Consider the following 27,112-nt stretch of genomic DNA (forward strand, 5'->3'; position numbering starts at 1 on the left):
TGTGTGCAATAAACACTGTTATCAGTGTGTAATATTAGTGCGTGTTTTATGCCAGGACGAAGCTAGGTGATGGCCACCCCCACAACTAGGATAAAAGTTTGCCGCCATTTAGTGATTAACAGAGAAATTACATCAAATTGAGTACAGCACAAATTTGTTAAACAGTACTAAATTAAATACATAAATGAGCTGTGGTTGCAAACCATCGTTTACTGCAATCATATTTAAAAAACATATGGATAATGAACAAATAATTCTTGACAGAGTACATACAGCTTATGTTGCTTATAATACCACTTATTGATATAGTCTGTCAAAATTGATCAATCATGAATGCTACTCTTTTTGTGGGCTGCATTGTTGCATTAAGCTCAGCAGGTGTGGCCGAGCGACGTCAATGGAGCACCAGTCTGTCTCGGATCTTGAATGTGACCATGCCCAGCAGTAGGAGGGCGGGCAGGAAAGAGTAGAGCAGCACAAAGTCAAGCGTGTAGCGCCCCACGGCGCCAGGGTAGCCTTCGTCCACAATTTGGTCACCCTGCGTGATCAGGCAGCTTCTTGGCAGAAAACTGGAGTTGTCTGCAGACAAACGGGCAGCGCCACTTCACGTGAGCGAGGGAGACATCCACTGGGGTTAAATGTCAAACTGGAGCTTACTGCAGGTAAAGTGAAGCCCGTGGAACTCAGTGACAATCAGCAGCTCGCAGCTGTACTTCTGGAACGTCAGGTAGCTCAGCCACTGGAACACCGTCGGCATCTGTGCCATGCTTCTGTTCACACCAATAGTATCTCAACATTTGCACAGACTGAAAATAAATTCATCCACCCCAGAAAAACCTCTCACAAATTAAAAAAACAAAACCAAACCAATCTAAACTAAACACACACGAAACCAAGCTTGAAGCAAACGTATTGTAACTATCAACCGTAGGAATCCGGAGCCCAGTAGGATCCCGGCGATGTTGAGCAGGGCCACTCCAGTGTTGACCATGTTGGGGTCCTGGACCACACCTAGCAGGACCACCGTCAGCAGTTCACCTGGAAGACGCACAACAATGACGGCAAAGTTACAACGCGCTCGAGCCGAGCCCTGAGCACCTGTGATGTGAGGGACCGTCACGACCGCTGTGAAGCAGGCGAAGCGCCATATCTCCGCGTGCATTCCCACCGTCCTGAAAATAAAAAAGGATTCGGCAACCCATAGTCGTGGCGATAGAGCGTCTTTTTCTTGGAGTGAGCCAAGCGAGCAACATGGCGTACCAGTAAAGGAAGGAGGTGAAGATGAGCACGCTGACGACGCTGAAGGGCAGGATGTGGAACACATAGGCCAGAAACATCTGCCACTTGCTGTACAAGCCATCCTGACTCTCCTGGTCGCCGATGGCTCGCAGGGCGGGAACTGCAAACGTCGTCGGATCGTCACCTTCTTCTTCTCATTATTATTCTTATAATTATTATTATACACAAGGGTCACTTGTTATCTCATTGCTCTGAGGTCAGTGTCATGTCATGTCCACCCCGTTCTCCTCTGGCCGTTTAAGTGTTAATAAAGCATCTTTTATTGACTCTTATCGGATTGATCAGGCACCAGCACAGGAAACTCTGACCTTGGTCATATTTTGACAAAAGATTTCATTCAACCGATCAATCAATTCTACCCCTGAAATGAAACGATTAATAAATATAAGGCAATCACTACTGTAATTGGCTCATTTTGACAAACAAAAGGCCATTATTTTAACAATACGTAACTTTTGCCTTTTGAAATTGTGTTAAAAACGTTAAACGCTGACTAAGTGTCTTTCCCAGTGTTGTGACATGAACATTTGAGGTTACTTCAGTTCACGCGTCCTGTCATAAAAAATGAACCTTGTGTAGCGCGCACACCGTCTCACGTAACGCACACGCAGATAACGGCCAGTGGAGAAACACTTCCGTATAGAAAGTGGCGGTTTGTAGCTTAATTGAAAGGAACTGAGGGTGGTCGCTGATCTCAAGTTACGCCTCACATCTGCTCAGAAAGCGTCAAGAGATGCATTCATAAAATCACAGCTTCTGAATCAGGGGTGGAGCTCGATTCAGACTGTGTCTAGGAACAAGTAACAAAAGTCACGGCCAGGGATGTTGTTCTGGTGGCGTTACTCACAGAGAGCAACGGCGTTGAGCATCCCGGTGTAGGGCGAGGCGCCGACGCACTGGTAGATGATGCCGATGCGGTCCTGCACAGCGCCTTTCGCCACGTCGTCGTCCAAACGCGTGACAAAGAAGGCCACGAAGAGGCCGTAGATCAGGTTCTGAGACAGCCGCATCAGGACCCCCATTCGGTCTCTCGACAGGTTACGCATGGTCCGCCTAAGGAAAGGAAAAAGAACATTATACATTGTCACCAGTTATTTTTTGCCAATTATTTTATGATAAAAATTTCTAGTTATAGTTATTGTTCACATTTAATTGTTTTTAAAATTTGCATGAATTCCTTTTCATTGTTAGTGCCGATTACATTTTTGAACTAATTAATCCGATAATCTTTTGCGATTAATCGTGAAACATAGCATGCTAATCTTTATTAGTTTAGCTGACGTGATGACCCCACAAGGCAAATTTGGGTGACCTGAGGAGCACGGTCAGCTTGGCGGAGCCTGTGGGAGACTCTTTGCTCTTGAAGGGGATGGCGGTCTTGCAGCGGGCGCCCAGGCTCTCCTGCGTCCTGGCCAGCATACACCCGAAGATGGCCGACTTTTGGTAGGAGCAGGTGATGTCGCGCATGCGGCCGAAGGTGGCCGCCTCGCGCTCGCTGTTGCGCGTGTCCACCGACGTCAAGTCCACTGTTTCGGAAGGGGCGGCACGTCACGGATGGGGCATTCGCTTTTTGGACTCAAGTGGGACGCGTACCGTAGATGTCGAAGGGGTTGCAGTATTCTGGACACTCGTACCCGCAGCAGCTGAAGAAGTCCACCATCTGGTCAGGTTGGCCGCAGAAAACTAACTCGCCACGACTCATCAGTGCAATCCTGCTGAACACCTGCAAAAACAAAATACAACCAAGAAAATGACCTCCTCCAAGTCCAAATGATAATAAATCATAGTGGCAGCCACATCAGGCAACTAAGTGAGTGGGATGTCATCGCTATCCTCGCAGGCCCCACCTCTTAAAGGCTTATGAAGGAATCAAAATGGGACCAATATTTGCGGAAGCAGGGAATCAAACGTGCAACCTCGATATTGAAATCCTTTCCCATTAATTGCCAGTGTGTTTTTACCGTGAAGAGTTCGGAGCGAGGCTGGTGGATGGTGACGATCACGATACGGTTCCTGCGGGCCAGCTGGGCCAACAGTACCACGATCTGATTGGCCGTCATGCTGTCCAGCCCCGTGGTGGGCTCGTCCAATAGGATCACTCCTGCCGATGAGGACATCGTGCTCGCTTAAAACTTGAAAACTCAGTGCAGATAAGCTCCCACTTATTTAGGACTTAATTAGTCTAATGAGGACAATTAAAAGATTGTCTCTCAAAGTGCAATTAAACGGAGATTAATTCATTTTCTGCTTGATTGGAGAGGAAGCCAATGGGAACTCCTCAAGGTCCGTGTGTGTGTGTGTGTGTGTGTGTGTGTGTGTGTGTGCAGTCATTCTATCCCGAATGATGAGGACAAGAGCCTCAGTCCTCAGCGGAGTTGCGCAGACCTGATAAAACAAGCCATGAGCTGTCACTCTCGTTCTCATGGTGGTTTGATAACAGCAGACGTTACTTTCTCCTCCATCATCCTCCGTAGACTTACGGGGGTCCTGAAGCAGCTGGCCGGCGATGGAGACCCTCCTCCTCTCGCCTCCGGAGATTCCCGGGAAAACGCGGCCGCCGATCACACTGCGGGCCACGTGGCTCAGACTCAGCTCGGCCATCACCGCTGACACCTTGAAAGGCGTTGCACACCAACAATGGAGTATCATGATGACTTAAAATTGTATCACCAAATTACCGTTATTTTCCATGTATAATGCGCAAGATTTAATTAATTTATTATCCTAAAATCTGGGGTGCGCATTATACATGGATACAATTTTTTATTTTATTTTTAATCCGGATATCATACGGAGGCCGCCATTACAGATGCGCTTTCTTCTCAGCTGTTCACTTCAAACACGCTCCATACGAACACAATGCTCTCGTATCAGACGCTTGCTCGATCACCTGCTCGTTTGCTGTCACAATGCACCCTACACAAATCCGAAACATTTCTTCGCTATCGAGTTTGCTAGCGCATGCGCAGTGATACTGACCGGCAGAATAACATCCGGTTGTTCCCAAAGATTATCTTTTTTCTGAAATAACTTTACATTTACGGATTTAAGTAGGAGTCAAAATCTGGGTGCGTATTATACATGGGTACAGGCTTTTTTCCAGCATCGACAGGCCATTTTTAGGGTGCGTATTATACATGGGGGCGCATTATACATGGAAAAAAACGGTACTCATGCTTATTGACATATTTGAAAAAAAATTCAGTAATCATTTTAGTGTTTTAATGCATTCACGTTTATTGCATCATACAAAGTTTTTATTAATTAAATAAATAACATGCAATATGTTTATTTTTTTTTATAAGCATTTTTTATAATGTGCCTCTGCAAAATGTGCTCATGTTGGGTCTCACCTTGTTTTGGATGTCTTTGGCCGAGTGCTTTCTGAGCGCCAGTTGGGCCGTGTAGGTCAAAGTCTCCTCCACCGTCAGATAACTCAGCAGGTTGTCGCTCTGGTAGCGCAAACAAAACATATTGAATATTTCTCGTACATATCAATCTTTTTTTTTTGGCTCTATGTTGATGCGTAGTAAAGACGTAGCGACTATGAAGCCTGTGTGTTGACAACTGTGTTGACACGCGGTGAAGACTGCGTTGATGCTAAAACATGGGAAGACTGAAACTTTCCAACGCACGCTGAAACGCACTTGACAATGACACACACGCAGACACTGCTTGAACCTCAATTAACACGCCGTCCAATTGCATTCCTCGGCAGAGTCTCTCCTGCGAATGACTTGAATATCAGGTGCCCATATCAGCTCCTCATCTGCAGCTTAGCAGACAAAGTTAATGGCAAGGCTTAGCCTGGACCTACAAATGTGTGTGCATGGGCGTGTTATCAGCCAGCGGGGAGATAATTTGAAAGGGGCTGTTTTAAGCCACTGTTTTTAATTCAGGCTTCGGATACACTTGAGCACCTCTCACTGATGGATTAGGAGCATGAGGAGGCCACGGAGCAGGAAAAAAAAAAAGTTCATCCAAGTACTGACAAAGCTTTTGCAAGACTTTCTTCCTGGAGTTTGCCAAGGCAAACAGCAACAATTGTTGGCATTGCGGGTGTCACCTGCAGCACGTAGGAGAAGCAGTCCTGGTACTCTTCTCTCGCCAGTTTTCTGCCGTTGACGAAGACATCACCCGACAGGCTTCCGGAGTTGCCGATTCTTCCCGAGATGGCGTCCAGCAAGGTGGTCTTTCCGGAACCTGTGCAAAATACTCACACTCAAGCTAAAACGCCAGACTTCGGGGGCAATTGTTGCAGTTTCAGGGAACCCGACGCCAAAACAGGACAACAGCTGGCAGCCTACCTGAGTTACCCAGGATGCCCATAATCTGCCCGCTGTCCACATGGAAGGAGACGTTGTTGAGGATCTGCCGAGTTCGTCGCTTCCTGTAGGAGGGCAGGTTCCACCAGGGGCCAATGCGCTCGCTGCAAAGAAACAAATGTCCACACAAGGAACATAATGCAACACATTTTGGAACCTGGGCCAAGTCTAAAACAAGGCCTAACTGTGCCCATGTGTCGCTTTTTCCTTTCTTCTTTTTTGGTATTTTTGCAGTTGTGCATGGTTAGGAATCAGCATTTGCGCTGTTGTGGGTGTGAACACAGAGTTAGACAACCAAAACAAGGGTTACAACAAGGATTAGGACTCAAGACCTGGAGTCAAACAACCCCATTGTGGGCGAAACGAGATTCACACCAGGGCTTTGACAACCAGTATTAGAACTTGACTACGGTTCCAAAGGTCCCACCTGACTGTGTAGGTGATATTGCTGGCACTGAGGCTGCACCGAGGCTCGGCAGTCTCATCTCCGCCGTCCTCCTCGACTTCCGACACAAACTTGAAGGACTCTTGGACCTCGCTGTCCAAGCCGGGACTCTTCGGCTTCATCGAGTACTGTCCGCTCATCTTCAGCCCGCATCCACATGAGCTCCAGCTCCCCGCACACTAACAGGAGAAAGCCATAAACACGAGACTGGGGCATGTGGCCTTATCTCAGGGAACTTTGATCCAGACTCGCATAAAGTGGACGGGGAGGCGGGCAGCTTCTCCTGGAACGCAGCAGCTAATGTGACGGCACATCATTTCATAGGAGACTTTTCCCGGAGCGGACACGGAGACGCAGAGGAAATCTGGAAAAAAGAACATCAAGAAAAAGAGAGGAGGTGCGCACGGGGGTGAGATGACCATCTGACCCGACAAGTGTCGTCTAGCGTCATCATGGACACAAATAGTAGCTTGACTCACACTAACGGATCACCGCAGGTCAGTTCTCGTTTTATGCTTGTGAAGTTTTAAGAATGGTTTACCTGCTGCATGGATTTGACTCAGTCATGACAGCAAGACACAAAACTCAAGTAGGCTTGGAAGGAGCGAGGAGGACTAAGGGTACTTTTTTTGTAATCAGTTGTTCTCATCAGAGGAGGACAGCAGCCTCTACTTCACGTACAGCGGGGACTGCAACCAGCTGGAAGTCAACAACCTGCACTATGAGGTGGGTGACAACTTGGACACGGCCAGCACATAGCATGCAGCCTCCAAGCAAGTGTGTGTGTGTGTGTTGACACCAGGTGGACACAGCGGCGCAGATTCCCTGGTATGAGAAACTGTCAGAGTTCAAGCTGCCGTGGGAGGTGAAAGGTGACAAGCAGACGGCCATCAACAAACTGAGCCTGCGCGTCCGCAGCGGCCAGATGCTAGCTGTCATCGGGAGCTCGGGTAAAAACACTTAAGAGATTCAGAGACAGCTTTTAAGTGAGTCGTGATCAACATGCGGTTGCGCCGACGCAGGCTGCGGCAAAACGTCACTGCTGGACATCATCACGTGTCGGGACGAGAGCGGCGGCGTGACGTCCGGCCACATTCTGATTAACGGTCGCCCCAACACGCCTCAGCTGGTAAAGAAGAGCATTGCTCACGTGCGGCAGGACGACCGCCTCCTTCCTCACCTGACCGTGCGCGAGACGCTCGCCTTTGTGGCCAAACTCAGGCTGCCCACGCACTTCACGCAGGCCCAGCGGGACCAGAGGGTAACGCCGCCGGGGTCGACCAAGGCCTGCATTAGATCGTCAGGTTCCAAAAAGATGTTCCTCTCCTCAGGTGGACGACGTCATCGCCGAGCTGCGACTGAGGCAGTGTGCCCACACCAGGGTGGGAAACGACTACGTGAGAGGGATTTCTGGGGGGGAGCGGAGGCGGGTCAGCATAGCGGTCCAACTCCTCTGGAACCCAGGTTAGAACACCCTCTGTCAAGTCAAGTCAAGTCAAGTTTATTTGTATAGCCCTAAATCACAAGCAGTCTCAAAGGGCTTCACATAGACAGAAATTGACAATTATTCTCAAAGCATCCCCTGATCTTAAGCTCCCAAAGCTCTGGACTCTCTCCAGTTACCCCCAAACCAACCATTTTGTGTTGCAGGTATTTTGATTCTGGATGAGCCCACGTCGGGTCTGGACAGCTTCACGGCTCACAACCTGGTCATCACGCTGTCCCGCCTGGCCCGGGGGAACCGTCTTGTTCTGCTGTCAGTCCACCAGCCTCGCTCAGACATCTTCCAGCTCTTCGACCTGGTGGTCTTACTGTCGTCAGGCTCGGCCGTGTACTGCGGTGCCGCCCGGGAAATGGTGCCCTACTTCACAGCGCTGGGCCACCCGTGCCCTCGGTACTGCAATCCTTCTGATTTCTACGGTATGACCTCAAGGGTTCTTCGCCTTGTTACCACGCACGTAGAAGATATCTGACAAGGTTGTTTTTTGGCACGCTAGTGGACCTGATCAGTATAGACCGCCGTAGTCCCGAGCAAGAGGCCCAGTGTCTGGAGCGGGCCCGGATGTTGGCGGAGCAGTTTTCGGAACGGGTCGGGGACACAGACGACCACATGTGGAAGAGCGGCACGGCCCTGATGCACTCTGAGAGGTTGCTTCGTACTTAGCATGTTAGCAATTTATCAACCTTCATTGCTCCTATTAGAAATAAGGGGGACAAGTTGCTATGTAGCAACTGCTAACATGCTAAATGTTAGCATTTGATCAGCAAGGATTGGAAATGGTACCTGACTTCAGGGTGGGAATTTTCAAATAATTTGCTTCCCACTCTTTTTGCTATCTTGCAATTAGGTTGCAATATGTTAGCATAACAGCATGAAATAATATTATTAAAATAATATATTTTTTGGTTCTCGGTTTGCAGCAGCTCCTCGCAGCCCGGCAGGACGGAAGACGACGTTATCCCTAAAGTGAGAGACAGACTACCGGGCCTCCAGCAGTTTGCCATCCTCATCAGGCGCCACATGTACAACGACTACCGAGACCTGGTTACCGTGCTGGTCCACGGCCTGGAGGCCCTGCTCATGTCCCTGCTGGTGGGCTTCCTGTACTACGGCGCTGGAGAGCAGCCTCTGTCCATTCAGGACAGCGTGGCCCTGCTCTACATGATTGGAGCGCTCACGCCCTTTGCTGTGGTGCTGGACGTCATAGCTAAATGTGAGAGTTCTTTTCTATCAAACGCCCGACTAAGTTCACAGTTCAAGGCCAAGTCATATACGTTATCAACGATGATGGCGCTCAATCAAAAGATGGTGAAGTTGATTAAGTGTACAGATAATGACTGAAACAGCCAGCAGGACTTGAAACCAAAGTCCATCATCAAATCTCGGAATGCTTCACGAATGACACAAAGATTTTGAGAGATCACGTTGCTCAGCTAGTTGATAGGCGGTGCTAGCGCAAGTCGAACACGTTTCAAGTTCTGAGCAAATGTTTTTTTTGTAGGTCATGCAGAGAGGGCCATGCTCTACCACGAGCTAGAGGATGGCATGTACTCCGTCACTTCCTACTTCTTTGCAAAGGTATGGCGCATCAAACCGCCACAAAGGGGCAGCCTTGCTCCATGTTGGTTCCACGGTTTCTGTACTCTGCCAAAGCGTTGCATGATTGTCACCTCAAGGAGATGCCGTTGACTTACTACTAAAGTAACTTGTAAAATCAAGTAATCAGTAAAGAAAATGAAGATACGTTCAAAATCATATCATCGTTGAAGTGACTGTTACTTTTTTAAGATACCTGTGGAGTCACCAATTTGTAGATTGTCTAATATTTTTCAAGATACTTTCAAATATTTTGCTATCAATTGCTATGCAAAGGTGGCTCCGTAAGGATTTTGCATTGTGCCCGCAGTCGACTATGACAGGATTTCGATGAGCCTGGTTTGTGGCTGCAGGTGTTGGGGGAGTTACCTGAGCACTGCGTGTTCACCCTGGTGTACGCGCTGCCCATCTACTGGTTGGCGGGCCTGAATGAGGCCCCGGAGCGCTTCCTGCTCAATTTCCTGCTGGTTTGGCTGATGGTCTACTGCAGCCGAGCCATGGCGCTCTTCGTGGCCGCAGCGCTGCCTACTCTGCAGACCTCCGCCTTCATGGGCAACTCGCTCTTCACCGTGTTCTACCTGACGGGGGGCTTCGTCATCAGCCTGGAGAACATGTGGCTGGGTGAGCCGACGCGCCGTGTCGGGTCGACTCGGCCGGGTTGGACGACATTTGTAAAATTGCTTCTCACCTGTTCCAGTGGCGTCGTGGCTCTCTCACGCCTCTTTCATGCGTTGGGGCTTCCAGGGGCTTCTGCTCGTGCAGTTCAGAGGAAACAGATACGCCATCAGCGTCGGCAACTTCACCCTGGACGTGGATGGAATAAATGCAAGTCAAACACATTTGCAATAGCAGAAAGAAATAATTTATTGTACCACAAATGATGATGAATGGTGTGATGCCCACACATGCGGTAAAGGAGAGACACAATTGTTGAAACATGGGAGAACAAAATAATCAACAATTATTAAATAAATAAAGTAAAATAAACTCCCATTGCAATCATAATTCAAGTGTTAATTTACCATTCACAAATTGCAAATATTTTACAATGAGGAAGAAATATGTGTGTGTGTGTGCTCAGGTGGTAAAGATGATGAACATGAACCAGTACCCTCTGTACTCGTGCTACCTGGTGCTGCTGGCCGTGTGCTTGGTCTTCATGGTGCTCTACTACATCTGCCTCAAATTCATCAAGCAGAAATCCAGTCAAGACTGGTGAATGTGATCCTCATTATCACCTCACCTCAGCAAAGTTTGACCCCCCTGTGGAAGATAATCACGAAAATGCTTTTAATAAAGACAAAAAATTATGATGCAAAACAGCAAAATGAAACGATTACCTTGTTTTTTCCGTCATTGTGGGGTTCCGCAGTCTGCTGCTGGATGGCAGCAGAGCACCGCAGGAATGTGGACGTGAAGGCGGTGAGGGGAGGGGGGTAATATTTGCTAGTTATTAAGCTTAACAATGCTTGTACTGAACATGTGTCAATATAAAATATGTGTAAAGAAATGAAGGTAAATGCCATAACATAAAAAGATTGTATGTTGAATATTGTATAAAATTGGTTTTGTAAGCAGAAGACACATGTCAATGTATCCATTGTATATTAGGCCAAAACAGTAAAGCATTCAGTCAAATAACTATCATGTAGTTGATCTGTTTTTATTTTTAGTCATGTTTAGACTTTAAAATCTAATTTTGAGTAGGGAAATCAAAATTTCATATTAAATGCCAAATTCACAGTAATATCATATGATCATTTTTAATCATCAAAATTATTTTGGATTTCTAATACTCCAAACACAGGATGATGACATCAGCTTTTATTAACTATGGTAAATACAAAACATAAAGGAAAAGTGGTATCCAGTTATTAGATGATAAAAATGAGCAACTAATGTCTTTTTTTGCACGCTCACTCCCTCTACACAGCACTGATAACACAACATGTGGGTTCCTAACATTATTTATTAGCATAAATACTTCTGTACACAGTCATCACAGTCATGTGGATAGCAGAGGGCAAGATAGCGGAACACCACTTACATTGTGTAAAAAAAAAAAGAAAAAAAGAAATCAAAATGGAGGATGACGACAAAGGGGGGGACAGGGTTAGGGCTTTAGTTGTCCTCGGGTTGAGCTTTGACTGTCGTCCTCTCTTTCAATTTGTCGGCGTAGAACTTGAATGACTCCTGTGGAGGAAGACAGACAGGTTGGCATTAAACCCAAAATGGCACTCAGGTGACGTGCGTGCGCGAGTGAGTGCGCTCTCCTGGGTGCGTTTAAATAGCTTCCACTCTCCAAACAGGTTGTCTCCTTTCATCTTTAAATCCCCATTAAAACACAAAGAAAGGATTTGACACACGTACACACACACATAGACGACCTCTTGTTAATTAATCAGTGTTTTGAGCCACACCAGGTATGGTTATGTGTTTTGTTCTTGTTTGGCTGAATGGATGGAAGTTTTCGGAACTTAATTTGTTCCGTGAGCAAATGTCAAATCAATGTCCCGCACTGGAATTTGTAAACCAGGATGACCGTGCCGTTTTCTACCTCCCGAAGGCCGAGCACGTCACTTCACTCTGCTGACGGATGTTGAATAATACAAGAGCCTCTCTTACCTTCATCCCACAGGTGAGTCGGGCTGCCGGCCCACCTGCCTCCGGGGGCCTCATGAGAGCCTTCTGAGTGTACGTATATACAAAACGCGGTTTCCGAAAATAGGCCCTCGGCTACTTACATCATGTGTCAAGTGCTAAAAGGCTCCAAAGTAGCAGAAATAGCCAGACAGCACTCATTGATACCATCTCAAAGCGATAAAGGGGCCCCGTGTCATCACTCTGCTGCCGTCCCATTTGCGCTCAAAGTGCTCCGTGGCTCATTTTAAAGCAGAACTTTTCAGTGCGTTTTGAAGACAAATTTCATTGTCTGCTTTGCTAATTAAATATTTTGAAAGAGATTGTTTTCTACATTGACGTAGCTTGGTGAATGGGCAGTTAGATTCTTTTTATTGAACATGTAAATGTCATTTCAAATTCAATTACCGTTTTTTTTCCATGTATAATGCGCCCCCATGTATAATACGCACCCTAAAAATGGCATGTTGATGCTGGAAAAAAGCCTGTACCCATGTATAATACGCACCCGAATTTTGACTCCTACTTAAGTCCGTGAACGTAAAATTATTTCAGAAAAAAGATCATCTTTGGGAACAACCGGATGTTATTCTGCCGGTCAGTAGCACGGCGCATGCGCTAGCAAACCCGATAGCGAAGAAATGTTTCGGATTTGTGTAGGGTACATTGTGACAGCAAACGAGCAGGTGAGCGAGCAAGCGTCTGATATGAGAGCATTGTGTTCGTATGGAGCGTGTTTGAAGTGAACATTAGAGAAGAAAGCGCATCTGTAATGGCGCCCTCCGTATCATATCCGGATTAAAAAAAAAAAAAAAAAAAAAAACATGTATAATGCGCACCCCAGATTTTAGGACAATAAGTTAGTTACATTTTGCGCATTATACATGGGAAAAAACGGTAATCAAAAATACTTGGATGAAATTATTCTTTGAGTATTTTTGTTTTTTCTAATCAAACAAATGATTTGGTGTTGACTGTGGAGTTGCGATGCAGCGGCGGGACTCACGGAGGGCTCAGGGAAGGGTGCCGTTTCTCCCGCCTGGCGATATAAGACAGCCAGCCGCTTGAGTGACAGCTCATCCACGACCAGTCCCTCCTCCTGCATGCGCTTGTGCAACGCCTTGGCCGATGCCAGGTCTTTGTCCGCGGCTGCCATTTGGAGAAAGCGTGACTCGTACATTTACTTAACAAGGCTTTTGACACCTTGTTAAAGTCAAATTCAACTTTCAAGATGGATTTCCAAGCTTTCAAGCAACTCACATTTTTGCTGCGGGGATATTAATTAAAAAGAACGTCGTCGCAATTCAAGTATTATATCAAAATGAATTAAAAAACTATTTCTCAATGAAACTTGGAAGCAAAAGCCATTAGCAGACCTTGGTTGCTCCAAGTTCAAGCACTTCAAAAGCACTTTAGCCATATATGCGGCACTTTATGAACCTTGAGTTAAGTACGAGAAAGAATGGCAAGCATGGAGGAACCGCGTAAAGCACATCAGAGTCATCATTAAATATCACTTCAGCGAGCAAAGGGCTCATTTTGTCCCCATAAGCAGCATCAAAATAAACGTCATGTCCAATAATGTTTAGCGTTTATCTTCCTCCGTTTCTTTCCTTCCAAGAAGAAATAAGCAGGTTATGTCTACTGAGAAATGAAGAGGGAACCCAAGTGCGCTAACGCAAGTGCGCTGACGCACGGCCCCTTTGAGCAGCTGGCTAATGCTAATGAAATAGTCATGTCCGCTCGCCTTTGGACACTCGGCGTGTAAGACAAAGAAGTGCTGAGTGGCAGCTCGTGTAGCGATTAGCACGCTAGGCTAAGCAGGACGGCTAACTCATTAGCCGACATGTGTTCTTCAAGAAGCCCAGCTTGTCTTCGTACTGTGCTTCGGCACACATACATTTAAATGAACATCCATTATTGTCTGGGTTGGGGACCGGGATAACGCTAAAGCAAACATTTACAAACATTGAGCCCTGATATGAATCAATATCTTCAAACATTAATAAGGCACAAATATGGCACGGTGCGGCTCTTACCGTGACACTTCATCAAGTAAGGGTACAGCACTTCCTTCTCAGTAAAGTCGGGGATCAGACTCAGCAGGGTCTGGATTTTGCCAACCTAACAAAGGAAAGGGACAGGTTGCGCCATTTCCAGGCTAACGACAAAAAGAAATAAAGAACAAAACGGGACCGAACCTGTCCTGGCCGCCGAGACACTTGCGCCAGGAAGGATACCATTGTTTCCTTCTGCTGGGCCAAGGCGTTCACCCTCTGCAGCGAGAGATGGAAAATGAAGGAAATATCGTTTAAGAGGAGACTTGTGATGCCTTTAACACAAATCCAAACTAATCAATAAAGGCCTTGAGTTGCCAGCCTTGGATTAATCTTAAAGACTTAAGTGCATGGACAGAGATGAGACGTGTGACATAAATCCTTCTTCCTTAATCCGAACGGATCCTGAGACATGTCAAATGCGTACATTCTTACACAACACGGCCCTGCGTGAATTTCACGTCTGCATGCGTATGTGCTTCTGAACGAGAGTACAATCGGGCAATTAGAGCCACGTGGTGCACTTGGGTTCCATCCCTGGCCTTTGATTTCTTTATCTATTCATTTTGTCCTCGGTCCCCTGCGCGACCCGACCGCTCCTAAAAGCTGCAGCTGCTCCGGGGGAACGTCTCACCCTTCCTCTCTACTTACACGTGTTCCTGCTTGTACTTCTTAACGACTCGACGCCTGCCCCCCACGCGGCCGCACGCCGCCTTTCTTAATAGGCTCGTATTGTGCGTGGTGCCCCTCTACTTAAAAGCTTTTCGGAGTTTTTTGCTTTACTGTGTGATGGGACGGCCGCGCTTGCTTTGCTCCGGCAAGGCCTTAAGAGGTTATACGTGAGGGACGGCGGATGAAAACCTTTCACACAGGTTATGTCGTTACGCCATTCTCGGTGAGCACCGCTACAATAGTTAGCATCTGACCAATAAGTCAAAATGTACTATTCCAATTTGTAATTGGCCTTGGTGCATTGAGCTAAAAATGTAAAGATGGATTTTTGTATTGCAAACAACCGTTTTTGTTGCAAACATTCACATAACATGATTACGTTGAGAAATTGCAATCGAGGGTCAAACCACACGCTGCTGCATATCGGAACTCTGTCCAGGGATACATATAAGGTCTGGATGGAACCTCATCCATAGTTTGGGTTGAATTAGTGATGAAGGGGGAGAGCGTTCATTAAAGCCCATCATGTCAGATGAAGCTGTTCAATGATTGAAAAGAAATAGCACCCCAGATAGATGTCTGCAAAAAAATAAAATAGGAGCAGACGTGATGAAATCACCCTCATTTTGAGTGCCTTCTAGTTTCTTGAATGAATGAAATCATTTTAACGTTCATTTTCAAGATGTGCTGCTTGATTTTTACGTGTAAAATGTGTAGGAAAAAAGTGTTGCAAATATAATAAAATAAAAAGTAGTATATTTCTGTTGAAATAGTGATGACGTGCAGCGCTCCGTGAAACATCTTTTCATTAGCAGGCACTTAAGTCGCACATGCAAGCAAACGCCTGAGTGGGGTGATCTTTCGGCAAGCGAGTGAGCGAGAAGTAATTGCTGTGAGTCTCTTCAATTCAGCACCCGTTTATCGACTCTTTCTCGGCCATCCGTCACCGTCTGCTCCGGCCATCTAGCGTCTCCATATTCATTTCCCAGAGCTCGCGGCGAAGCCATTGAGCTGTAAGGCATGAACTGCGCCTAAATAAGTGAAGTAGAAGTCTGAGGCGGTCGACCACGGAGAAGCAGACGCCGTGGGACGCAAATGCAAAAGGCTGGATAAATTAGTCAAAACCTGTGGCGGCTGAATGCATCCGGCCGTCGCGAGACTTTGATGACTGGACAGAGGCACCAAGGAATTGTGATGGACTAAAAACATTAGCTCTTTCCATTTTGCTTCTGCTGTGAATTTTAATTGCCATCACATGGCTGTGGAGTGTCGAAGCGGGGAGGCGAGGCCTAGAAATCTAGTGTAGAAAGAGATCTCGAATAGAACAAACGACTGGAGCCCCAGAACACAGCCCTGAGGGACTCCTCTTCACAAGAGTCAAGAAGTTAAAAAATAACGATGGAGAAATGTGGAACATTTTGTCGTTCAAATCGCAGTCATGATAGGAAAGGACATAGACGGTGAGAGAATGACAAAAGCCCTGAGGTACTCCGCTTACATAGCACTTGATATACGTGTGGCAACACTTACAGCAAGCATGAACTTGGCATCTTCCACTTTGCCCAAGTCCAGAAGGGTCAGGAACAGGTCTGAAGCCGGTCTATAACAGGCAAAGTGGTTGGCAAGCCGCTCAGCCATGGCGCTCACTGCAACACAACGGGCACCTTTGGTCAAAGTCCCTTTTTTTTTTTAATTGCACGCCACTCGGGTGTCGTGTGCCTTACGCTTGTCGACGGCTTTGTCATTGTTTTCCTCCAAAACCTTCCGGAAGACAAAGGCCATGCTGTGGCCTTTGCTGTCCGGACTGATGTAAAGTTCCTCCAGCATCTCAACGGCTGACTCCAAATCGTCCCTGAGGACAAAAACAAGAATTCACGTCAGAAAGATATTGCCTTTTTTTCCCCTTAACTTCTGCAGCTCAGTGAATCGTTGGTGCACAAAACCGTGAAAATCCAAAGCTCTACAGATATCGGCCAACTCAATCTGGCAACCTGGCCTGGCGAGTACACTTTACTTTACCCCCCCCCTTCCGCAATCGCCATGGCAATGAATATTTAACAGCAGCGGCGTGCGCAAGTGTCCAGAGGTGGCTGAGCATATCCACCCTGATTGTTGCGACCGGGACCGTCTGAATAATTCAGCGGGAGCCCCGCTAAATGCAGTTCGCTCTGCTTTCCGGCTTCCCCACCCGGGCTCTTAAGCAGTCAGCTCGACTCAGGCGCAGCGGGGCCGCGCGTGTCAGAGCGGCTCAGGGCGGCGCTCACCGAGGTCAAGGTTCAAGCTGACAGGGCCACGCAAACGATGGCCACCCGGGCGTGAGCCCGTCTCGTTGTTTCTTTCACTTTCTGCCGCGCTGCAGACTTGGCGCTAATGCGGCAAGTGGCGTGATGAAACTTTGATGCGCGACGCCGTTTCTATTTTGTCCGCTGTTGTTTGAGGGGGCAGTGGAGGATGGCTGTTTTCACTACATCAAAAGGAAGCCATGAATAATCCTATTATGCTCGTCCATTTGTTCTGGACGTTCTGCTTGCTTGCTAAGTAAGCTTTTTATGCTAAGAGTGTGTCATAACGAGTCTCGTCACGCACTTGCCTGGCGCTAACGTGCTAAAACTATTGCTCCTTGTTTGATGGGCCGCATTTGGCTAAATAAGTTGCAGAACTTTTTCAACGTGGAGACTCCCATTTGTGAATTCAAAGTCGCAATGTCGGGGCTTACCGCTTGATGTGAGCCAGGGCCGTGTTGTTGGTGAACAACATGGCGGACACGTTGAGGCTGGTGCCGAGACCCTCCATGAGCGATTGCACCTCGCTAATTGCCGCCACGTCGCCTTGGCTGCCGAGGGCCTGCACCAGCCTGGTGACGGCCAGCTGCGAGGGCACGTGGTCCTGGTGCAGCATCCGCTTGAACGTCTCCATGGCGTCTGATTGGTGAGAAATCAGACCCCACGTTGTGTTCTGGTTGACTTTGTGTACGCGCTGTGCGTATCCACGCTACCTTCAGTCTGGCCGCGCTTGCTGTGCGTCACCACGAGCAGGCTGTTGGCAGTGTCGCTCAGCTGGAAGTTGGGCACCCGAGACTGGGCGCTAAAATAGAGAATGAGGATAGTTTGCAATGTTTGATCATTTCTATGAACTGAAGACATAGCTGCCATAGATGACTAGATAATTTTGACCTTCAGGCCTTCCCTAGCGGGATACGAGAACAACATTCTCATAAATATTGACAACTGTGCTCCAGATGGAGATTTATCGCTCTTAAGTGGACCAAACCGAGATGCCCGTTGGCTTTCAGCATGACAAGGGACAGGGATTTGTCGCCACTGAAAGCAAATTTTTTTTTTTTTTTTCTTTTCTAAACCGGCGCGAGCCGGTTAATATCTCTGCAGTGTTTCTGAACTTTGCAACATTATGCGGCATCGCATTTAGAAAGGAAAAAAAAACAACAGAACTAATCCTGAAGACAAAGTAGAGAGAATGCAAGCTCAATGATGGAGGGCACGTCTGAGCCTCTTACGGCAATAATACAGACACGAAGGGCTCGAGCGACGGCAGCGCCAACGAGACGTTTTGCGCCGAGCGGCGTATGTGGTCCAGGTGTCGTTTTGCAGATGAAGGCTCTGCCAAATTATCGTGCCACCAAAACCTCAATCAGACTCTGATTTATGATGAGAGGCCTGCAAGCGGATTAATCCCTGCGCTCAATTGAGCATCGGGCCGGGCAGTCGTTATCGCCGCAGCGACACCAGGGGCCACGCGGCGCCCGGGATCGCAGCGGGAACGGGGCCGCTGTGCTCGGAATTACTCTTATCGGGTGAGAGAACCTCAAGAGGCTCTCTCGCGCGTGCGCGCACACACATGCTTTGCCTTGCAGGCATATTTGCACTTCAGCCAATGACTCCACCATCTCCCTCATCAGCACAGCCTCAATCCCTTAATCTGGCTGGAAGACTCCCCCCCTCGCTACTCAATTCTGTCCAGATTGCCTCTAAACAAACGCAGAAGAACGAGTGCCTATAGCGTCTTCATTAACCTCCTTGCCGATTAAATCTCGACATGCTCGCCTTTTCCTTTTTCCCCCCACTTAGCTCTTTTTATCTCACCATTATCATCTTCCCCAGCCCGACTATGCTCTCAGCTCATTCCGCTCCTCAGCGCGAGCGCGGATCAAATAAGACAAAATACAAGTAATCTTTCCCGCGGTGCCAGGAAGCCCGTCAACGAGAGCGAAGCTGTGTTATCGCGCCGGCGGGTCTTAAAGCGCTGCCATTATTTCTTATAACATGAGAGGAAGAATCATGTAGGCCCATAAAAATAGCATTGCGTGATAAGTGCTTCTTTGGTTTCCTCTGAAGGACAGATTTTAAATTAAAAAAAAAAGAAAAAGGAAAAAAAGCAGCTTGGTAGTACCCATAGGCCATATCGGCGACACTGCTTTCGATTCTGCATGTGGAAAGAAATCTGCAAGAAACTACAACGGCACTGGACGGATGATTTGGCCTTGCTGGGATTTTGTCATTAAGATTCATCTCCTATTCATAAGCATAGTCTCTTGGATGTGCACCAAAATTTAATGGCTTGGCTCAAGTCCCACAACTTGTGCGGAACACAAACAAAACCTCTTTGGTGACTTCAAAGAAAGGAAAGCGCCACATTTGACATCACTGCGGCGAGGCCACTTACACGTCCTTGACGGCCATGGCGTCCTCCAGAGCTCCTCCGGCCAGCAGGGAGCGAATGACGTGGTCGTAGGAGGCGGGGCCCAAAGCCATGCCCTGTTTGTCGGCTTCCATCAACAGTTTGTAGGCCTCTGGCGGTGACAGCAAGAGCAGATTTGTGGCGAATTCTCACTCCTCAGTCCTCAACATCAATTTGATTATGTAATTTAACTACAGTGTGTTATAGTTCAAGATTCTGACTTGGCATAATTTTGTTGAGTGTACATTAAATAAGCAACCATTAATGTTTTTTCATACAAAGATTAGGCAGGAGTTGGCCATCTGAATTTTGTACATTTGTATTGAATCTACTCAAGAGTTTTCACTTGAACTTTTCTACCGTGTTTGAACTTCTTGACTTTCTTAAAAATGCGTGGGGTCAAAAGTTTTGAGACCTTCAATAAGTTAAATTAGTTTTTTTAGAATTGCATGGCTTGTGCTGTTGTGGCCTCACGTAGTACCTATTTGAGAAACAGTGACCCATTAAGACTTCATCTTTTTTTTGCCTACCCAGCATTCTCCCATTAACATTCATCAACTCTCAAGAAATTGGTCATGAAGCAAAGCCTTCCATTTTCACTCTCATTGCGATCAAAGTAACTTCCGGGCTTCATTAAATCTCGACCTCCAGCGTCTTACCGTTGGCTTTATCCTTCTTGCAGAGGGCCAGAAGTCGCATTTGATACTGGGCGTCACTTTCCACACTTCTGGGGGCCGCTTCTGTTTTGACCTGCTGTGTGTTGGCGGCTTGTTGGAACCAAGTCTGTAAGACACAAACACACACACCATCTCAAACCCAAGCTGATGTTTCCATCACAACACTGCAAACGCTCTCCTGGCTCTAACAAGTTGCTGCACATAGTGTGTGTGTGTGTGTGTGTGTGTGTGTGTGATGTGGGGTGGCCAGGACAGGCCAGGCCAGGCTAGGGCCCCTCGATGCTTGCTCACCCGTGTAGCAGCGAGGGGAGGGGGTTAAGCTGTATTGGCTGGGGGCAAATTAGGGCTGGCACCAGAGGGGAGAGACTAGGGGGTGGGGGGGTCAAAGAGACGCGTACATGTTAAAAGTGCGGGGAGCGGGGACGTCAACTCAGAGAGCCCCTTGGGTCACCTAGTTCATCGCCTGGGGCAACAGCGATCACTTCTTGTCTCGTCAAAGCTTGGTGCACAAGGAGGAAGAGGAGAAATATTCAGCAAATGGTAAAGCCTCCCCTGGCTCGCGTTGTTGTCCCAAATCGTCTTAATTTGGTCTTTTAAGACCGATTTCATGCACATACAAGAGCAAGCGGGCAAGCCATATGGGGGCATTTAGCTGCTGGCTTAATTAAAGATTTGCACACACACAAACAAACACACACGCGGGGGCAACTGTAATTCCTTTCAGCATCCAGCCGCTCTGATTGACCACAGCGCAATCCAGTTTGCTCTGCTTCATGTAATGAACAGAGGCTTAAAAAAGTGGAGCGTGGCGGGGGCACACAGAGCACTTGATAAGAGGGTTTCAACCCCTCCCTGCTCCCCTGCCATATTTTAAGGGGCTCTCTTGATATATACAAGAGGGGGCGAGGTCAACATGCTCTTTAAGTGATCCAGTTTGCCGGCTGCTAATTATTCAACTTCACGGCTTGACACTGGAGCGATGGCGACGTGCACGGGAATGTGGCGATAGAGATGCTCGGCTTGTTTGTTTCCTTTTGCCTTTGAAATGAGTGTCGGACTTGGCTGCTTAAGTGTGGTATTGGACCTCAGGCGTTTTTAAGTTACTGCAGTGCTCTTGGGAGTGTCAAGATTTCTCTGCTCCATCGACTCCTTTCCCCAACAGGAGCCTTCCGGCTGTTATTCTTGGCAATAACAGTTAGCCGGATGCGTGGGCTATTTCGTTACCTCGGGCACCTCAAAGGGCACTTCCTGGCCATTGCTCTTGAGGACATCGGCCAGCAGTCGCAGCGTCCTCTCGCGGGGAATGACGTTCTCCTCCTGGATCTTGGTCCACACAGCCTCGGCCTTCTGCCAGTCGTTGGTCTCCTCTGGTAGAAGGGCGGCAATGCGACAACTCCATTTGAGGGCAATCAAGGCACTCATCCGATCAATTGACTCGTGTACTGATGCCGTCATGCACATAAGAACTTGGAATGAACTGACAATCAGCTTTAATGGGCCCAATCAGCACGGTTGCAATCACACCCAAGAAAAAAAACAAACAGAAGAGGGACTCACTGCAGAGACGGAGGAGGTAACTGTACATCTCGTCCCGGTCGCACTCAAACAACTTGGAGGTCATGTCCACCATCTGCTCCAGGGCCTCCATCTAAGCGCAGGGAGAATGTGCGTTTTGTCTTGTGGAGGCGTGATGCGGCGCGTTGGCGACGAGCTTACATGATGGTTGCCGATGCATTTGTCAGCGTACCACTGCAGCCGCCCCGGCCTGGCCCTCAGCCCCGGGGTCTAGGAGGGCGACACAACGGGAGAAAATTGGGAATAATTTCCGTTAAGGCATTGTCGCAAACTGCAATTCCATTCCTGCTGCCAGCAAATAAGATTTCAATGATCAGACATTTTTGTTTGTTTGACAGTGACACATTATGATTCGTGTTTTGAGTCCACTTCTTTATGGAGTGGATCGGCAGGTCAAAAGGATCTTGAAATGTTGCAACGGGTTGTCAAATGCGGGTTGACATAAATTGATAGCGCAGATTTAGTCTGCTCCGTGGAGTGATGAGGTGATTATGAGCAAAGAACACAGATCAGGATTTCATCCGTTCGTCTCTTGGGGCCTGCACACAATCTGAATAAGACTAGGATGGCGAAATGTCCCTCTCGCTCGGTGGTAATCTGAGAGCAGCGGGGTGGGGGGTAAAAAAAAAAAAAAAGTGAGCCAGAAAGTTGATCTGAAGGAGGGAGGGGATGAACGGCGCTCAATCCCCGCTTGGCCTTTTTGATGGGAGCCCCGTCAAGAAAAGACTGGCAGGCTTCATCCTGAACTGCTGCTCCCTCTGCCAATCTCTTTCAATCCCAGCCTTTTCCTACAAATCCCCCCCCTTCCCTCCCGCCTCTCTCTCCCTCCCAGGCAGGCAGAGGCATTATGCGCTTACCCAAGCAGCCAAAGGGACAAATTAAAATGTGTCGCACTCACTCTCTCCCTCAGCCGCTCTAATCTTCTTAGAGAGCAAAGCCCAGTGCAAGTGTTCCCATCTTTCCCTCCCTTCCGATTCCTTTTTATTTTGTTTGGCAGTCTCCACATGCAAACACACGCTTCGTTTGGAATCCCTCAGGCCTCGGAGCCCTAATCTGTAATTCACTTTGAAAAGGCAACATGTTTTCTTTGTATTTATTTATTTTATTTTGTTCCTGTCCTTACTTGTCTTAGTTGCGGATCTAAACAAGTGGAGCGACAATGTGTGTCCAGAACATGTGAAGCACCATCTCACTTCCCACTGTAATGTTTTAATTCCTTTAATCACCCTGACCACTTAAACCACGCACACACACACACGTGAGCACGGCTGGACCTGTCTCGCTAACACGTAATGACTCACTGCTCTTTAGCAATGCAACCTAACCTTGACCACACGCACACACACACAACACGCCACATGACAATGTCCAACATAAGCAGGAGCATTTAGCACAAAATTGGCCACCTTTCTCTATCATTACATTTAATTAGCTGTGATTAATCAGCTGCCAATTATAGCAAACACAGCCTAAAGAGGGCCAGCCAGCCGGCCGGCCGGCCGGTACTCACGGGGACGGCCACTTAACACCTTCTCTGCGCTCGCTTTTGCGTGCTTCTATGCGTGCGTCTGACTTTTATTGCTTTAATGACTGGAACACAACTTTCCATTATCGCCTCGAGTAGGAGAGATAAGATCGTTGACAGCAGAGCGGTGCGGTCGCCTGACCAGAGATTTGGAAACCTCATCACGAGTAGGTACGTGCCAATGTGTGTTAATTCATTTGTAAATTACACGAAAAAATATAAAGAGCATCATGGCGGAGGAGCTGGGGCCTGTGGAGTTGAGCTGAGATTCAAACCCGGAAGCGCTTGACTGTGGGGAACACAATCTAACCACTAATCACCCTTTCAATCGAAGTGGACCGAGAAGTCATCACGAATTAGCGTCGAAATCCGAGGTTCGACAGTACACGGCTCCCTCTGGTGACTCTTCAAGTGGGCGGAGCCTAGCCACTGTATTATTTACTGTGCTGCATGTGGCAATACCCTCTGAGGGACTGTGATGAACCTTCAGCCTGACATATGGTAAGCGTGTGTGTGTGTGTGTGTGTGTGTGTGTGTGTGAGCTCATCTGACAGTTCAAACCCATGTCTGACACCAACATGCTTGATAGCTTGTGTGTTCATCTGCAATCTTTAGTGGGGCTTTGCCCCCCCCCCCACACGCACACACACACACACACACACACACACACACACAGAGATGGCATTTCGCCGACACTGTTGTAAACCGGATAAGGGCAGCGCAGACACAATAACACGTTGATAGCACTTGGGAGGGTCGTGAAATCCTCAAGAGGCCCAAATCCCTCTTTTAGCGGCCGGGGGACATTCTTCAATCTGTTTGGCCAACCTAATGGCCTTGTTCCCTCCGATGTCTCATGTCCTGATCTGTTTATTCGTCAATCTCCCTGTGCTGATACCCAGCTTGTGAGCACGCAGTTCATCCGTGTGTCACTCACCGCTGATCGGCCCGCCTCGCCTCACTTTTACAGTCGGCTACGGGCTTCATCGTGTATATTTAGGTCATAGTGGGGACAGCAATAAAGTAGAGAAACCGCTTTTGGGAATTAAAATGGTCTATTTGTTCAACTGATGTATTTTTGGACTTGATTACCTCAATGATCTTGCGAGCTTCGCGGTAGCGGCCCGTCTGCAAGAAGCCGAAGAACAGGGCGTAGAGCATGGTCATCTCTCCGCGCTCTTGGCTCACCACGTCCATGGCTGCAGGCGGGATGAAGAGAAAAATATAAAGACGACATTTTGTTTCTGCTATTTGGCACGCGGGCACGAAAGCCTGAATGAAGCCCTCTCGCAAAACGGCTGCTGGGCTTTTCACCCACTATCGCTGGCCTGCAGCTGACAGCGTATTCAGCAGAGACGGAGGGGGAAAACTCGTGATTCTGTATATTCGGACTGCGCAAATAAACTCTGAATGGACTAGGGAGGGGAAAAGCCAGACAAAAAGTCCAAATAGTTCACGGCGTGCAGTGTTTGGCCTGCCCTTTGCGACATGAGCAGCTCCAAAAAAGGCCCACACGGGTCAAGAACATTTGAAGAGCCATTTTATGTTTTTCTTTTTTTTTTTTTAAAGTCTCCTGCTTTTCATCGCATTCATTTCCGGTGGGGTCAGTCACCTCTTTTTGAGGTCACGTGAGGGTGGAGGAGTTTTTGGCGAATGCAAGAGCGCATAAGAGGGCTTTTTGGGTGGTAGTTGGGGAGGGGGTGAAGAGATGCACTCCAGAACCACTTGCTCCTCCGGCACATTTCATGCACAGCAAACAGGACGAGAAAAGAAGGGGGGGGGGGGGGGGACTGACTTTAACTTACAAAGCCACCTAACGCAATTATGGAAAGCAGGACCGACTCCTTACAACAGATCAAAAGAGCAAAGAGTGCGGCTGTGATTGTTTCGTCTCGCGTCTGTGCATTTGTCATCGCTCGCGAGAGTTGCCCGTCTCGTTGACTTGATTGATTGGCATCAATTTATAAGGTAGGACGACAGCCTTTGCTCTAGCAGGAACAATGAAGATGCACGAAAAGGGCACAGAACGCTGCTTTTGAGACCTTTTTGCAGGAGCTCCGTGTCGCCCTTCTCCACCAGGCTAACAATGATGTCGTGGAGGCGCGGAAGGTGGCCGTAGCGCTTCTGACATTCCAGCGCAGCGTCGAGAGCTCCTGACAGGTCATCGCTGTCCAAAACACACAAAGGAAAAGAGCAAGTGAGTCACATGTGCAATTGGTTGGGAGAGAATACAGAGCGTTAACCCAGCGCCCTCGCGCTCAGGCACAATGAGCCGGCCGCCGACAGCACGACTGCAGATGATGAGGCCTTTTGGCCCCAATACATCGTTCTCAAACAATCGTGTAAAAAGGGGGGGGGGGGGGGGGGGGTAATGTCTCTGGACAGGCTTTCACTGGTGGCAGACAAAAGGGCCGCTCTTTAGCTTGGGCGCTCATATCCAACTTCTTTTTCGCTTCTTTTATCCTTGCGAGCAGCGTTTCCTCGTCACCTCATCTTGAATACTCAAATGTCCATTCTCGCCCTCGCCACCTTTTGTTTGTCTGAATTCAAGACACGACTTCCACCAGAAAAGTCAAAAAAATGTAATACTCTTTCGATGTTCCATCTTAAAACTGGTACTTAAACGGAGCATGATCATATTTCAAAGCAAAAATATGAATCAATCTCAAAATGTGAAGAACTTTCAGGGCTTTTGGATCTAATTTCACGATCAACCTACATGACGAAAATTTAGGCCAGTTTCAAAATCCTCAGTTCAACGCATGGAGCCAGTAGATTTGACGGAGGGCTGAAACGCGGACGGCTTGACAAAGGAACAGAGAGAGCCCAAGCACGAAGACAAGTTGAAGGAGGAAACGGGGAACCAACACAAGAGACGGCTTCTCTTCAATTGGTGCTGTTGTGACAGCCCAGCTGTCAATCCCTTGATTGGGTAATTACCATGTCAATCACACAGAGGTCAAAGCAGAAAGGGCGAGGATGCTGAGTGAGGAGGAACTGATCAAGGTTGATTTGGGTCTGTGTGCGTGTGGTCTCATAAGCAAGCCCAGCAAAGACCAGACCACCTTCGGCCTTGAATTCACCTTCTGCGACACCAGAGAGGAAACGAAGAGTGTTGCCTAGTAAATTTCTGATGAGGAAGATGGAGGAGAGCTATATTTAGCAACGCCACTAAAGAGCTATCCAACAATACGGCATCAACATTTTTGCTATCTACTTCTTTTCTTTCTTCTCGAAAGCTCGACCTACTATCATACTTCACTTCTATACGAGACATCTAAAAAGGAGCCATCACTTGGCCTGGCATTGCAATTATGCCTCCCCCCTCCCCTCCTGAAAAAAAGAGCTAAGGATGTCAAACGATAGATAATTTCCCCCTGTTACAATTTAAATGTCACTTTGCGTTGCCATTTACTCGCGTTAATGTCCCCAGCTTTGCACGTCAGCCACTTTCCAGCCAATTAAGCCCTGGAAAAAAAAAAAGCATAAGCAGAGCTCCGCTGGTGGATTAGACAAGGAAGCTAATTGTGCCCCGTCCTTCCTTCGCTGTGTGACGAAGACGGGCAGGCCTGTTATCAAGCCGCTGTCCTACTACGAGGGAGGACGGGACGTGTCTGGAGGACACAAATGAGCCACTGATCATGACACCAGCAGCCTGCACAAGGAGGCCGTTTAGCTATGCTAATAGCAAGCGCCACAGAGGGCAAGGGACGCGACCTTTGAGAAGCCCTAATTCATGACTTCAAACTCTTGCCCGTGCAGGTGGATGAAATTTTATGACGGTGTTTGGAATCTGGACAAAACGGTTCCAGACAATAGGTTTGTTTTGTTTCTCGAAGCATCTCCGCTCTGTATTTACCACTTGCAAAATTATTATTCACTTCTTTGTGCCGTCATCTCCCCGTTCAGTTCGTATTTTTATGGCTAATCGCTTAGAGAAGCAGCGGCAGCCGCTCGTGGGTTAGCTCAGACAATACGGAGCGGGCGGACGGGCGAGAAGGCGAACGGTGCGGCGCGTATGATGGGCTGTCAAGGGCTAATCTGCCGCACAAGTGTTCATTAAGTGGCGATGCGGCGGATGAGAGACGGATGCCGGCTTTGTCCT

The 27,112-nt window shown here is 47.9% G+C and overlaps 3 protein-coding genes across 3 annotated transcripts in view; 1 reads left to right on the top strand and 2 right to left on the bottom strand.

Annotated features, from left to right (window-relative positions):
* Positions 1-253: 253 nt before the first annotated feature.
* Positions 254-7,104, bottom strand: abcg5 (ATP-binding cassette, sub-family G (WHITE), member 5). Its single transcript, XM_061286059.1, has 14 exons — positions 6,052-7,104; positions 5,607-5,728; positions 5,366-5,502; positions 4,653-4,751; positions 3,780-3,912; positions 3,261-3,400; positions 2,893-3,022; positions 2,612-2,825; positions 2,147-2,352; positions 1,261-1,399; positions 1,099-1,172; positions 927-1,038; positions 658-770; positions 254-579 (listed from the first exon to the last, which is right to left on the bottom strand). Exons 1-14 carry the CDS (start codon positions 6,207-6,209, stop codon positions 395-397), a joined length of 1,962 nt encoding a protein of 653 aa, XP_061142043.1. The 5' UTR covers positions 6,210-7,104; the 3' UTR covers positions 254-394.
* abcg8 (ATP-binding cassette, sub-family G (WHITE), member 8) lies at positions 6,487-10,597 on the top strand. Its single transcript, XM_061286096.1, has 12 exons — positions 6,487-6,566; positions 6,709-6,795; positions 6,872-7,019; positions 7,092-7,330; positions 7,401-7,533; positions 7,720-7,989; positions 8,067-8,217; positions 8,491-8,783; positions 9,072-9,148; positions 9,520-9,787; positions 9,864-9,991; positions 10,248-10,597. The coding sequence occupies exons 1-12, from the start codon at positions 6,522-6,524 to the stop codon at positions 10,383-10,385; spliced, it is 1,977 nt and encodes a 658-aa protein (XP_061142080.1). The 5' UTR covers positions 6,487-6,521; the 3' UTR covers positions 10,386-10,597.
* Positions 10,598-10,975: 378 nt separating this feature from the next.
* lrpprc (leucine-rich pentatricopeptide repeat containing) overlaps positions 10,976-27,112 on the bottom strand; it is a 34,245-nt gene continuing 18,108 nt past the window's right edge. Inside the window, exons 24-38 of the mRNA XM_061286052.1 lie at positions 25,050-25,174; positions 24,100-24,206; positions 21,624-21,692; positions 21,465-21,555; positions 21,132-21,274; positions 19,890-20,013; positions 19,216-19,342; positions 17,531-17,619; positions 17,252-17,456; positions 16,260-16,387; positions 16,066-16,181; positions 14,008-14,082; positions 13,846-13,930; positions 12,813-12,955; positions 10,976-11,359 (exon numbers count right to left, since the gene is read on the bottom strand). Coding sequence (XP_061142036.1) covers positions 11,288-11,359; positions 12,813-12,955; positions 13,846-13,930; positions 14,008-14,082; positions 16,066-16,181; positions 16,260-16,387; positions 17,252-17,456; positions 17,531-17,619; positions 19,216-19,342; positions 19,890-20,013; positions 21,132-21,274; positions 21,465-21,555; positions 21,624-21,692; positions 24,100-24,206; positions 25,050-25,174 — 1,699 coding nt within the window. The 3' untranslated portion in view covers positions 10,976-11,287. The remainder of the gene's footprint in view (positions 11,360-12,812; positions 12,956-13,845; positions 13,931-14,007; positions 14,083-16,065; positions 16,182-16,259; positions 16,388-17,251; positions 17,457-17,530; positions 17,620-19,215; positions 19,343-19,889; positions 20,014-21,131; positions 21,275-21,464; positions 21,556-21,623; positions 21,693-24,099; positions 24,207-25,049; positions 25,175-27,112) is intronic.

The sequence above is a fragment of the Syngnathus typhle genome, linkage group LG8 (genome assembly GCF_033458585.1).
Source record: "Syngnathus typhle isolate RoL2023-S1 ecotype Sweden linkage group LG8, RoL_Styp_1.0, whole genome shotgun sequence".
Taxonomy (NCBI): domain Eukaryota; kingdom Metazoa; phylum Chordata; class Actinopteri; order Syngnathiformes; family Syngnathidae; genus Syngnathus; species Syngnathus typhle.

Coding starts and splice junctions, on each gene's coding strand:
- abcg5 (XM_061286059.1), bottom strand. CDS start 6,209: ATGAGCGGACAGTACTCGATGAAGCCGAAGAGTCCCGGCTTGGACAGC. Junction 1,400..2,146: donor GCTCAACGCCGTTGCTCTCT/GTGAGTAACGCC, acceptor CGACGTTTGCAG/TTCCCGCCCTGCGAGCCATC. Junction 1,173..1,260: donor TTCACCTCCTTCCTTTACTG/GTACGCCATGTT, acceptor TTTTATTTTCAG/GACGGTGGGAATGCACGCGG.
- abcg8 (XM_061286096.1), top strand. CDS start 6,522: ATGGACACAAATAGTAGCTTGACTCACACTAACGGATCACCGCAG. Junction 7,020..7,091: donor AGCTGTCATCGGGAGCTCGG/GTAAAAACACTT, acceptor GCGCCGACGCAG/GCTGCGGCAAAACGTCACTG. Junction 8,784..9,071: donor GCTGGACGTCATAGCTAAAT/GTGAGAGTTCTT, acceptor TTTTTTTTGTAG/GTCATGCAGAGAGGGCCATG.